This window comes from Aquila chrysaetos, chromosome 4 (assembly GCF_900496995.4).
Source record: "Aquila chrysaetos chrysaetos chromosome 4, bAquChr1.4, whole genome shotgun sequence".
Lineage (NCBI taxonomy): Eukaryota > Metazoa > Chordata > Aves > Accipitriformes > Accipitridae > Aquila > Aquila chrysaetos.
The window spans coordinates 56,058,859-56,073,233 of NC_044007.1; the positions used below are offsets into that span (position 1 = coordinate 56,058,859).

Sequence of the window (14,375 nt, forward strand, 5' to 3'; positions counted from 1 at the left end):
ACTTTATGCAGCACATGTTTTTTCAGACTGCCTGACCAGTAATCTAGATTACAGTATTATTTTACAGCTCTGAACACTTGCCTCTAATATAAATCAAAAACTTGGTATATTTTGAGAGAAAATAAATGTTCCATTTTAAAACAGACTACCCACTGCTGAAAGCTCACCTGTAAAGCCTGGATAAGAATTTTTGGTGTGCGTATGTCACTGCAGATATGTGGCAGCTCTGCGTGCACTTTGGAGGCACACAGAGAAGAGTTTCTTTTGCGAGCTATCTCAAAGGTAGCATGTCTGGAAAGTCCTTTTAACGTGTAATGCTGTAACACCTTTGAAAGGGCCTTTTTTTGCTGAGAATCTACACACAAAGCAGAATACAGGCAGACCATTATGTCCAGTTTCTAATATGTTCTTTAAACCTTCCATTTAATGTAGCTGTAGTTAGTTTACTTGAAGCTTTATTGGCTCGACCATTTATTGATTTCAGAGGTGAACAATTTTGTATTAGACAATTTTTGTCGTCACCCTATCTTTATTAAAAGTTATACAGCAGAGTAGACCTGTCGTAGAGGTTTAGAGACAGCATTTTAACTTTTTTGTGTTAAAAATTGTCCATTGAGTCCTACTTATGCTTTCTCAGTTAGCCAGTTTATAATTGAGAATGGCTTTTTATTTTCCACTTTATGACTTCTTACCTGCCCCCAAAGGAGTAGTTGTTCATTCTCCGATTTGACGGTTTGTCAGCTTAGGAGCTCAGGATACTGTTTTCCTAATGCTGTCTTTCTCAGATAATTTTCTAATTGTTGTGAGAGTGTCTAGGTAGGACAACTGCCCTGAAATTTGAAACTTCAAAAATGTAAAAGGGAGCACAAGGCAGCACGGTAATGCTGCCTCATGGTCCTGAGCATTAACCCTTAGGGATGAAAGCTGACTCATTCACAGTGTAGTCAAGCTTAACAATTGCAGTTTGTCACAGTTTTCAGTTATTTCACTTGTCATTTGCCTTGGTTTGTTGTCCAGGTCCATTGTTGTGCTTGGTCCATTGCTGTTGGATGCAGGGATGTTCATGAGGACAGGAGGGAATGTGGCTGGCTGAGGAATGCTATATTCTTGGTTTGGGCAGAGGCTCCTTTTTTATAGACAGAAAGAAAAGATCCATTGCCTAATAGGAGATTAATCTTTCACTGCATTATCAAAGCCCCCTGATATGACATGTGGTCTAGACACCCAGCTTTCGGATCAGATATCAAAACCTTTATTTCTGTTTCAAAGAATAGCTACATTGTACTTAGAGTTAATCAGCATAAACACATTTCCAGTATGAAATTGAAAATACAGAGACAATAGAATTTAGAATGCTTTTAAAATGAGATAAATAAGAATACTAATAAAATGTGGGATTCAGTAAACTCATCTTCTGTGTTCACCTATTCTGCAACAGAATTCATGGTACTATGGCAGACCAGAAACCATAGAGCTATAAAGAAAAAATGTATTTTATCCCAAAGCAGGGCCCTTGTATCAGTTCTAGTATGCACATATGTTCCCTGCCAATGCTAGTGTTGATACTCATAAGCATTACAAGTTTCAGCACTTACACATTTGGCAAATTTTTGATAGAAAGTACATATTGATCTGAGATCTTTGCAATATATAAGACCAACAAAAATAAAGCAGTGTGCAGCACAACTTGAACTTTTTTCTGTGTTAGTTTTTGTCATTGAACTGATTTTTGTCTTCTATTATCCTACTTTTTGATAAGGTATTCTTTGAGAATACTTCGTAACAGATGTTGTAGTTACAGTCTGTAACACAGAATACTTTGAATAAAACTTTATTCACATTAGGAAAAATATAGTGTGTTCTTTATCCCATTTACTTTAATTGGTTGCTTTCATCTTAAATTATATTCCTCCTTTAACCTCATAAATTTTTCAAGTTCTAAAGTAATTTACCAAATAAAAATAGAAACCTGCAAAAAGGACTACATTTGGTCAATGACTTAGTTATATTGAACTGGATTCATGATGGTTAAATGGATAATTGCAGTTGAAAGAACTGTAGGCTTTAATAGACTGTGTTGCATCTTGTGCATTTGTCAATTAGGAATCCAAAAATATCTATAAAATGCAGCATAAGCCAAAGAATCTTAATGGGATATGTATCTCCTGTTTTACTTAGAAATATTTCAGTCAGCACAGAATTCATCCTTTAAAATACAGTTTGGCTATCCAAACTGTAATATCATTGTAACAGGCAGGGAAATTGTTTTGCTTGATTAAACTATATAGCAGGCAATAGGTATTTTGATTGTTATTACAAATTCTAATAGCAAAAATGGGCAGAATTTCTCAAGTGTGCCACCTGATTATAAAAAACTGTCTATCTTGGCAGTAGCTTGTCTTTCAAAACAGGGCAACAATGGGAGACATTAAAGACGACTTAAAATTTTTCAGATTTTACAGTTGATATCATATGTGGATAACTTTTTATGAAGTGGAAACCTTGTACAGTAAGAGCATCGTGACTAGAAAATAGGCGAAGCACTGCAAAAGGCAGGAGGGCTTGAGTTAGATGCAAAGGTAGGGTTTTGTCAAATGTCATGACGCGTTTCTAAAGAACTTAATGTTATTTGTAATATGGTCAGATGTGAGGGTCAGAACTTTGGGGAGCAGGCATAAGCCATTAGGACAGTCAATGACTCTTGATTTACAGTAATTGTTACTTGGCTAATTTGGCTAAGCTTTTCTTTTTTTTCCAGTAAGATGTTCTGTGTTATTCTTGGTTCAGTCTATAAACTTGCGTATACTTCTAACAGCTATATATGCCATGTATGCTATTTTAATTTACAAAAGACTTTCCAAAAAGTCATGGTTGTGCAAAGCCTTCATTAGTATTCATCTTATTCTTAGTGGCTGGCTGTAGAAAGAAACATGGCTTGGTATCTGTGCTGTTAGAGACCTTCTGTAAGCTAGTCAGTTCTCTGGGTAGGTGGCTGTACAATTTGATTACTCGTAGCAATACTTGCTACAGTTTGTTTATTAGTTGTGGGTGGAATTGACTTAGGAATAGAAGGAGGAGTTCAAAAGTTCTTTTTAAACTCTTCCTGTAGCAGATGTGAAGATTAGATACCCATTTTGAGGAAGTTATAAGATAGTAAATTGACAAAGGATTGGAGGATGTAAATGGCAAAGATAAAAGAAAAAAAAAAGAAATCCTCACAGAGCGATTTAGCCATAGATTCACAAGAGAAGTGAAAAAAAAGCAAGCAGTGAGAAACAGTCCTGTGTTGACAGACAAATGGTCTAGACAAATAGAACTGTTGTTCTATTTATCTATGTTTTTAACATCTTCTTAACTAGTGAGAATGGGAGAAGCCTTTACTAATCATCTGGAATCACAAACTCTTCCCTTTTTTCCAGTATTGGACATTTTGCAGTGCTTGGCTGCACTTCTGGGTTTGAGCAAGAAAACACCTTAAACTTTTCTCTATCTTCTTATTGCTAGAGATATGTATGATGTAATGAGGTAAGGGAGCTATTCCGTACATTCATTAGTCCTGTGTTTGAATTGTAAACCCTGATTTATGCCAGGTTTTATTTGGGTGTATATTTTTTGCCAAGCTTGACTACATTGCACACTGTGTAACTTGATATTTAAATTTATGTCCTAGTATCATTTGCAGTACCTTTGCAAGGAAACTACCTTTTGCTTCACCTGTGGTTTGGGTTTTTCTTTTTTTATTTTTTATAAAAAAGCACAAATAGGTCTGTAAAAGTTGATGTTTTGCTTTTGTGTCTGAAACTTAGCTTGTGGCGTAATTTATGAAGTTTGAAGTAATATTTATGCAAATAGTAGAACAAATGCGTAAATGGCTGCCTAATTTTCTAAGCCTTCCCACTGGAAATGTTGCAGGTGTTATTTGATACACTTTATACAAATCTCTTGCATTTCTGAATATGTTTAACATTAGGAGAGAGATTATTTATATCTGTTGTTAGATATATTAGAGTTGGAGTTGGGAGTTCTTTAATGGGTTTTCTGTTCCCACTGGACTATCTAATTGAATCTTGTGCACTTAAAACTGTACAGAAAGATGCAGTGTCCAGAGGTGCCAATTTCCCTGATAAACCTAAAGCTCATGAAAACTTCCTATAGAAAGATATTTTAGAACAGAGACCAGTATAGGATGACCTGTATCCAAGGGCAGGGCAAGTACGATAGGTCTGTAAAGACCAATGGCACTGTAAGAGAACAAAAAATGAAATTATTTGGTGATTGCATCTAAAAGTAATTTCTCATGAAGATTATATGCTTGCAAAGTGCGTGCCATGAATCTCAAATATACACTGGGACTTAGCTATTAGGAAGGCTGGACTTCAGTTAGGTGAAGCTTGTCAGGTATAATGAAATTCTGTCTTCTACTTTTTGATAAGGTATTCTGTAATGCTATTTATAATGTTCTAGGAAAATTTAGATTTTTAAAGTCTTTTTGAAAGCTAGATTTTTGTGTTTCCTATTTTAATACAGCTGGGCAAGGCTAAGCCTGCTGTGCCTGTAGATAGATAGTAAAGATGATGAATAGCCCTAAAGTTTAGTTTTGTTTGAACAGCTGCAGAGTTTACTTTAATATGGACTGAAATATCTGTGACTGGGGTTATATTTGTTTTCCTGAGTAGGAAAGATGTCATTCTTCACTGGAGTGGAACATCAAACATCAAAGAAAACAGAATTTTGTAACCCTGTGTTAGTCTCCTGTTAGAAGACAATGATGTAAAAAAGCTAGAAAAGTTTCCTCTGTACCAAAGGGAAAAAAGCAAACCTTTTCAGTTTTCTCGTGGATGTTAGATTCCGTTCTTCTAAATTCATGACATTAGACTTTTCCCTGCACCAGCTTGGGATAGTGTAAGCTTTTATAACATGTTATTCTTTTCTAAATTACTTAGAAGAGAATGGGAAAAAAAGAGGAAATAATACTGTTTTCTTTCAGAGAGTTTGAGGCTGCACATAGATTGGCTTTTTGAGATGGATGTGCTGTATTGTACCAGAGGCGCTGATCCCACAAACACCCCGGCTGCTATCTGTTTGCAGCACAGCACACCTGAGAGCATCTAGGTCTTCCCTTATTTGGAAACCAAGATACAGGAATGGGAGCTGATGTTCCCACACTTACAGGTTTTTTTTCTAAAATGTAGATTCTCAGGCACGGAATAGTTTGTTTTTCCTGAAGAATGCTAATCATTCAATCTTTTGATGATCTGAGTTTTACTGCTTTTTATTTTGCTGGTTTGTTTTTGATACCTGATGGTAGTGTCATAGGAGAAAATTTGTCTACAGTTCTAAATCTCCTCTTTTACCCTTGGGATTTTGTTCTTATGACGAGAAGGTTTTATGCCCTCTCAGAAAGTGATGATTAATAAATATATAATAATTTGTATTAAAAGATATTTAAAAATTATACAGTCTGCATTGAATCATGTTAGGATTAGAGATTCATAATCTGTTACCTACATGCCTTGTGTAATTTTTATCTTTGTGTTTATATTACAGGATGCTGTACTTTCGATGAGCCTCTCAGTTCGTGTGGCTATAGTCAGTCAGATGATGATGATCTTAACTGGGATCAGATGAACACACCAATAAAGCCCTCCTCAGTTCAAGGGATGCCATCTGGTTGGTCTTTTATTTTGCTTTGTTTCTCTTTGACATTAGCTTATGTTTATTCAGCATTTTTTGACAGTACTATTGTTAGAATGCTACTTTGTCTAAATCTGTTTGTTAATTGCAATACTCAGATCTTCCCAGTGATTTTTGTGAGGGATATTTTGCAAAGCAAAGGTTTTCTTTCATTGTGTGGGGAACATACGGGTTAGAAAGTAGAAATAGAAACTCTGTGTCATCAGGGAAGGCAGAAAGAAAACAGAGTGATGGCATGAAAATGAATATGAAATAGTACTAGAAACAGGCAGACAGGACTACTCAGGAAGACTCAGAGGAAGAGGGAATAGTAAGAGATAAAACAAAGATGTCCTTAGGCATTTTCATTGAAAGAGATATTAAACAAAATCTGTCCTGAAAAGAAATGGAAAGTGAAAAAGAGGTGAGAGAAAAAGGAGAAGAGAGGTATCTTGAAACAAAGGGCCTCAATGTTATTATTAAAAGGCAGTTGTGATACAGTTATTTAAAGTACTTGGTGCACTGCATGCAGTTGGACCTAAATCCACAGCAACAACCCTTGCATTCTGCTGAACTATAAACTTACTCTGGTAATACAGTCATTCCTTTACCACTTCAGCCACACAAATATGTAAAATCTGATCATTGGTTTTAAACTATTCACTAGCCTAAAATTTATCATTCTTTTTTCACATTTTTATCTAGGCTTGTTAAGAGTTCCCCCATGTACTTATCTCCATCTCCTGGGTGATGATTGTCTGCAGCCCAGCTCAGCATCTTCTTTGGCTTTTTAAAGACTGAGCCTCCTGTGACTATTGTCACCTAAAAGTAGCCAAAACAAAAAGACCACTTCATAAAATCACTGGTTGTAGTATCATGGGACTTCTGCTTTAGACATATAATTTCGTATAAATATGTCCAGAACACTTAAAAGCATTGCAGATGAATGTCCTGGTGTTTCACATCCATTTCTATTAGTTCTTTAAAGCACCTATAATGTACTTTGGCATTTGTGTAAAGTCTCTGTAATAGTTGTCCTTCTCAAGAAAGTGTTTCTCCCTTATTTTTGGAGAAGGGAATTAGGAAATAAACAGTGTGAATGTTCAGAAGTGGCTATATAAACAAAACCTGAATGTATGCACTCATCACTGGTAGACTAATAAATGCACTAATGTATGATATGCACTAATCAGCTGTAGATATCATTCACTTGTAAAAATGTTCTCAGTGGTTTTCACTATAGATTTATCAATGTTGCCATGTGTTGTGGACAACATCATACCTGAGGTTGATGGTTGAACTGAAGTGCCTTTTCCTTCAGCACTTCGTTTCCTCTGACAAAGGTAGGACTCCCAAATTCAAGATGAATGTTCAGTTCGCCTGAGTCCTGGCACTTGGATCGTCATGCTATATTGAGTTCATCATTTGAAATAAAGGAGGTTCTTGCAAATTCCTTTTTAAACTGGCTCTCGTCCAGTGGTGTTGGCACATCTGGACTATTTCATTAGTGCTTAATACTGTTTCTCAAGTTGGAGCTAACACACGTAGTTTATCAGTCATCTTGGCTTGCAGTACAAGCTATACATTCTTTTTCTCAATCACACCATTGGAAATTCTCTTTCTGTTCCAAATTTCATTCATTACTCTCCCTACTTGGATTTTGTGAAAGCAATTGTCAGGATATGTTGTTCAGTCTTCTTGGCAGATAGAAGAGGTTCAAATCTATGTTCTTTTCTGTGATGACCATAGGCTTGAAGATTTTTTGGTTTGTTTTGTTTTCCCAGGGGGAGGAGTCCAGACTAGGGACTGGTATTTTTATGGAGAGAAAATGATATATATGTAAATTTATTTATCAGATGTCGTACAACTTGTTTCTTACTTGTCTTCCTGCCTTTTTATCAGAAGACTAAAATAATGTTCTGATGATCAAGTAAAAAAGATATTAAATTTGGTAATAAATTATATTTAGAGTTTAGGGAGTTTTAGTTCTGCCCATAAAGGAAGTGAAACATGCTTTGGGAGTCTTGGGTCAGAAGACAAACGAGTTAGTCTAAGGAGGGTTTTGGATATTGGTGCCTTAAAAGGTCAAAAACCCCTTCAAGAGGAAAAGAAATGCTCATTTTTTGCAAATGAGAAGTAGTGTGTCTAAGGGCACGATTCAGTCAAGTGGTATCTAATTTTTCCTCATAATTTCATCTGGACAGTTTTTTCCTGTTCTTGTTCAAATCATCTTCTTAATGATTTTAATTAGTTTTCAGTTAGCCTTAGCCAGAGAGTTATGTGATACACTTAAAAAATTGATTTCAAGTAGTTTGTCAGCAGTTTCTGAGCAACATATTTTAGAAGAAGTAACTTGAGATGATAATGAATAGAACATCTTAGATTAATGGTTTGTGGGGAATTTTTGGCTTGAAAGCAAAATGCTTTATGCAACAATGTTGTAATACTAGACTGAAACAAGAACCCTCAGTTCAGTAGTCCCTTGTCAGTACAAAAAATTAATGCATATAACATTCCTAATTTCAGGCAATATGCTCCAGTGAGTGAGTTGATGTCAATATATAATGTTTTGTATAATTTGGTGGCAGTCAGGGGGAAGCACAGTAGTTATGGCATTTGATTTATTTTAATCCACATGAGACTGCTGAGAGCATAGCTGTACTTAGAGATTTGGCTCGGTATGTTATTTCAGTGTGACAAAAGAAATGTCATATAACATTCATGCATGTGTGTGCACACATTAACGTACACACTATATATTTACATGTTAGTGAACATTAATAGTTCTCTGTGAGATCTAGTTTTAGATTAAAATTGCTAAGTTGTATCAAAGATAATAATAAAAAGTTTCTAAAAGTTTTTCTTACAGTAGACTTTAATCCTTGTTGGAGTGTTACTGTAGTAGAGAAATATGAAGCTATTGCTACTAAAGTAAACAGGGTGCTAGTGCTCTAATTTTCTTGATAAATACAAACATGAGTCAGTACTAATCTGAAACTGCATTAAACAGACTCCAAAAGCAATGACATGTATATATTTCTGTATATATTTGTATGGATTAAATGAGAGTGTTTAAGCCACTGGTCTTCTGTTTCAAGTGTCCTGTGAGTCAGATGGAGTAAATGGTGTAGGAAGGGTGGCTCTTCCCTTTTCTCAGCCTGTCTTTCTCCTTGTCTTTCTGTTCCAAGAATATATGTTTATAATAGTGTTTAAAACTACAGTTATAGAATCACTTAGTCGTCATTAATGCCACCTTGCATTGTCCTATAGAATGGTTACAGCAGTTTGATATTAATTTGTTTTTATAATACGCATTTACAACTATAGCTAACTGTAAACCCTCTAGCTGTAGTCCAGTAAAGATGTCTTCAGAAAAACATGCCCAAACAGTAGATTACTCTATTGGAATGGTGTTGGCAGCAGGGCAGGGGGGCTGCAGGAGCAGCCTCTGTGAGAAGAGACCAGGGGCTGGCCCATGTTGGATGCATCCACTTCCAGCTGGCTCCGGTGGACCCACCACAGGGCACAGCTGAGCCCCTTAGTGATGCTGGTGGCACCTCTGGGATAGCATATTTAAGAAAGGGTAAAAAACGCTGAGCAGCAGCTGTGAGAGAGAGGAGTGAGAAAAATGTGAGAGAGGCATTGGAGCAGAGATTCCCCTGCAGTCCATGGAGAAGACCATGGTGAAGCAGGTTGTCCCCTGCAGTCCATGAAGGACCATGCCGGAGCAGGTATCCATGCTGCAGCCTGTGGAGGATCCCATACTATCCATCCCCAGGTAGACATGCCCTGAAGGAAGCTGCAACCAGTGGAGAGCCCACACTGGAGCAGGCTCCTGGCAGGAGCTGCAGCCCGTGGAGAGGAAGCCATGCAGGAGCAGGTTTTCTGGTGGGACGTGTGGCCTGTGGGGTACCCACACTGGAGCAGTACACTTCCGAAGCACTCTGCCCTGTGGAAAGGACTCATGCTGCAGCAGTTCTTAAAGAACTGCAGCCCATGGGAAGAACCCACATTGGAGCAGTTCGTGAAGGACTGTCTCCTGTGGAAGGGACCCCACGCTGGAGCAGGGGAAAAGTAGGAGGAGGAAGAAGCAGCAGAGATGAAGTGTTACAAACTGACCACAACCCCTATTCCCCATGCCCCTGTGCCGCTTGCGGGGGAGGAGGTAGAAAAGTTGGGAATGAAGGAGTAAAGTGAAGCTGGGAAGGAGTGGGGTGGGGGAGGGTGTTTTTAGTTTTGTCATTGTTTCTCACTATTCTACTCTAATCAGCAATAAATTAATTTTCTCCAAGTTGAGTCTGGTTTGCCCCTGACAGCAATTGGTGAGTGATGTCCCTGTCTTTATTGCAATCCATGAGTTTTTTCATCTCATTTTCTCCCCCTTGCCTGTTGAGAAGGCGGAATGAGAGTGCGGCTGGGTGGATGTCTGGCAGCCAGCCAAGGTCAACTCACCAGCAAAGACATGCCCAATCCAATTTATCACTTGGATGAGATTTTTTTTTTTAATGACATTTTTGATCGGTGTGGACAGTAGCACCATTCTTCTAATATTGCTTATGTCACATAGACAGCATCTTCAGTTTTGGCTTTCTTTTAGAAAATAGCAAATTTAGAACATAATAATTTATGCCAAATTCTTGCAGATTTATGGCCCACAGTTATCTACAAGCCATTTCTTTGCATTTGGAATGCAGTTGTAAAGATCCTTTTCCAAACTAGCTGCTTTAACTTTTTTTCATTTTGGTACAGAATGGTTTCCCCTTCCGTACTGCATCAAATATGAGCTACTTATCTCGATTCTTTGTCTGTTACCTCTTTAGTTATCTCATATTAGCATAAGTGTCATTATACCAGTTTTGCTTTCTGCTACATCATGATAGAAGTCTTCATCTAGTTGGTAAATGTTCAGGGAGAGATCTTTATGCTTTCCTTCATGTTGCCTCACTGGTGGAAGGTGCTCCCTCTAAACACGTATGTGACCTCATTGTTTTTAAAACTTTCTTTTGTCACTGTGTCTGTTTAAAAAAAAAAAAAGTTATGCCTAAACCCATTCACGCTGTTCTGATCAGTGCTGTTTCCTTACCTCATTCGCTTATTCCATTTTTTATTTTTGTGTTTACCTAACAGTTCTTGTTTAGTGCTCCCTAGTCCTGTTATAAAGCAAATAAACATAAACAATCTTCTGGAGCTTCTCTTCCTCCATTTCTAATGTGATTTTTGGTTGATCTCCCAGATCTTGATTTTTTTTCTCTGGCCTATGCCCACTCTACTCTCACTCCATAGTCCCATTTATGCTTATGTCCCATCCAACTCATTATGGCCTGTCAGCATTTTGGCATTGTGGTGTTCCCACAGCGTGCTCTGGTACTTTACATTAAAACTCAAAACTATTGCTTATTCCAAGATGTTTACAGGAAGGAATGCAGGCTGGGTGTGTGAGACATCAGTAGTGAAGCCATCTTTCTGACACCTGCCAGTGTACCTAGAAGGGAAGTACAGAAGAACATAGACCAAGAGAGGTGTTGGTTGGATTAAAGTGTGTGTGTGTGGGGGTTACAAGCTGAAGAATTAATGTGTGTATAAATATATATATGGACACATACAGGTGTATGTATGGATGCTGGTTTACCGATTGAGAACAACTGGCATACAGACAGCAGTGAAGAGAAGAGAATGCAGGGTCAGAGCTCTGAAACGGTGAGTTAGGCAAGATCAGGAGTAGTCCGAGGAATGAGCAGGGTAAGATTTGAGAAAACTCAGATAAGAAAAAACAAACAAACAAACAAAACAGAGAAGTATGCAAACTTCAAATCAAAACAGAATTTTTGAGATATTTGAGTGCATTGTGCCAGTGACAAGACTCACTGTAGCAGTATATAAACTGACAGTGATTCAATTAGAATTTTACATATTACTGCAAGAAATGCAAATATTTTCAAGAGCCTGCTCTATTTGTCATTTGCTGGATATTGTTTCTGTTCATGTCCATGTATTTTGTTACAAACCACTGTATTCAGTTGTGTAAACTTTCTACAGTGCTTCACAGTTCCAGTTGATTTCTAAAGGACATCATTTTTCTTCAGTGCAGTGGTTCAATCACTGAAGGGGTGTCAGTGCATTTGCAATGAGTCACTGGTATCAGCCTTTCATTTATTTTAGAATAGTTCAAAATCAATTATAAATCAAATCTTCACAGGCTGCCATTCAGTGCATTCAAAGCATGTTTTCAGCAGTGAAGTCTTCTGTGTTTAATATAGTGCTGGTCAAAGCCAGGATGAGGATTCTGTTTGTGCTATTTGTGGTGATAATATATGATTTTCATGCCTATATGTAATTTTTTGAATGGTGTACTATGGTTATTTGTATCCTGAATATCTATCATTGCTTAATGTTTAGCAATGTCTGTGCAGTGTCTGCAGAAAATGCATATAATGCTTGTATTAATTATTGTTTAAAATGGCCTTTTGATACCTAGTTACCAGATATGCATAGCTAGCAGATATTCCATAAACCAAGACACTGATTTAAAGGAGTATTTAATACTATAGAATGTGAAGTGGTTGTGTGAAAAACGTACATTGTTGTTTAATTGTCTGTAGAAGTGATCCATTTTAAAAGACAGATTAAGCGATCAGTTGGCAAGTCTATGTTAAAGCCAATTTCAATGCCTTACCATGTAAAGTTATAGTACTTTGACTTTCCATTGTGATGAGTATTTTATCATTAAGTATATTTTAGCACTGCATTGTGTTTGTGTTCAGTGTTAGCAGGGATGCTTTTCTTCTGTTTACATTCATATAGAAGAGAATTAAATACGTTTCTTACTCAATGCTGTTTCTCCCAGATTACTTTAAATAGCTGCATTTTTTAACTCATTTGAATGCTATCCAGAGATAACATAAAGTACTATCAAGGTGTGGGAGTTGTACCTTGTTCACTGTGTTCAGGTTACATTTTTTCGTAGAATTTTCTAGACCTGGAACACTAGCATGTTTAGCATTTTATTGCACATCCAGGTAATAGCTGCAGGCATTAAGGACATGCCTCTTTTGCAAGCAGCTCCAGTTCATGTTGACACATTCAAGCCAGTGTCCAATTAACTGCATAACCTAGTATCAGTTGCTGCTAATACGGAGCAACATGGAGGTCAGCCAGAGCAAACTGCCTGAGTACGGACCCAGCTAGCTTTGTGCTGACATGGCTACAGTGCAAGCACTAAAGGGGTTAGCTACTTTAAAGACATACCTAAAGACTTAGTGAGTAGTGTGCTTAACAACTTTGTTCAACAGCCAAAATGCCATCAGCTACGTCTGAGGTATTGCTTGTTGTAATAACTTAAAGGAATCTTATGGTCATTTTTGTAACTTCTGACCTGACTTACAGGTTTCAGCACCTGGCACAAATACTTTTTATTTATTACAAATATTGAGCATCCAGTATTCTTGCAAAGGGAAGTAAAATATTAATGGGTATCAGAATCTCTGATTCTGAATCACTGATGGGCAACGTTCCTAGCTTGCTTAATAGCTCAACTAGACAAGTTATTTGAGTGTATTTTGCCTAGATGCCCAATAGCTTTTAGACAAAATGGTTTATTTAATCTTTTGTTGTAGATGTTCTCTACATATCACTTTTATTTTACACTTTTTTCTTCTTTTGTAGAACAAAGTATTTTGAATATAAACAGTGTGGTTCATGAAGTAATGCCCAACGTAGATGACTGACTTTCAAATTTTCATTTGAAGCAGTGGGCTTTCTTTAGTATTTTTAACTGTAACTTACCAGGAGGAGGATAACAGTTGTCCTGTTTTCTTATGCATTCCAGCAGCCCTCTGATGTTTGAGTGCAAAATCACAGAATGTGCTGCAACTCGTGGAAGTGAGGGGGAGATGCTACGTTAGAATCCACCAGTACTTGATAAAGATTTGTTAAAGATGTTTGACTGGAAAATGATGGTATGATAAATTATGACTTTTTTAACATTTGAGGAACTCTCCTCTTCTGTAGAAGTCAGATAGAGGCTATATGAAAGGTCTGGGAATTCACTTCTCATTAAACCAGAGTATTCTCAAAGCAACCTCGAAAATAAAGTTGACTGCTGAGGGTATTTCTGTGTAACACCATGTAGTGCCACACAATGCTAAGCAAGCCCTCTAGCCTAACTCATTTACCTTGCTGTGATTACATGTTCCTGCTGAGGTTATATATAACACCTGCTATAATATATGCTGAGAAGCAGCTAACATGATAAGCTAGACACTGGAGCTGGGTTTGAACTGGATTTCTTGACAAAAAAAATGTTTAGGATTACAAAGTTTTGCTGTTACACATTGGGAACCCAGTCTCTCTCCCATCTTCCACCCATAGTGCCAGACACTATCCTCCTGGTTAAGTGCATCAGAATCTTGTTTCAGATTTCCCTGCTGAATTAAAAGTAGAAGTACACTGAATAACTGTTTGTTTTCCCGCCCTGGAGTATTCATGAGGAGTTCTTTGGATGAGACAGGAGTATCCCAACAGAAGAGGGGGAGAGTGCTTCGTGTTGTAAAGCCAGTAAATAATGATTAAAGTATTTTTTCAGGGACTCAGGACAACTAACTTTGCATTACGTTCTGGTGAACTGGCATTTTTCAACTGCAATATCGGTCTGGAAAAGAAAAATTCAGTTACTTCTGGTGGAGGCTCTTGGTTCAGAAAAGACC

At 37.3% G+C, this 14,375-nt stretch overlaps 1 protein-coding gene across 13 annotated transcripts in view; it reads left to right on the forward strand.

Annotated features, from left to right (window-relative positions):
- The window catches only part of PTPRM (protein tyrosine phosphatase receptor type M), a 505,106-nt gene that overhangs the window by 111,053 nt on the left and 379,678 nt on the right, over positions 1-14,375 (forward strand). For all 13 annotated transcript variants that reach the window (XM_030011784.1, XM_030011791.1, XM_030011783.2 and 10 more), the window contains exon 2: positions 5,548-5,670. In XM_030011784.1, coding sequence (XP_029867644.1) covers positions 5,548-5,670 — 123 coding nt within the window. The remainder of the gene's footprint in view (positions 1-5,547; positions 5,671-14,375) is intronic.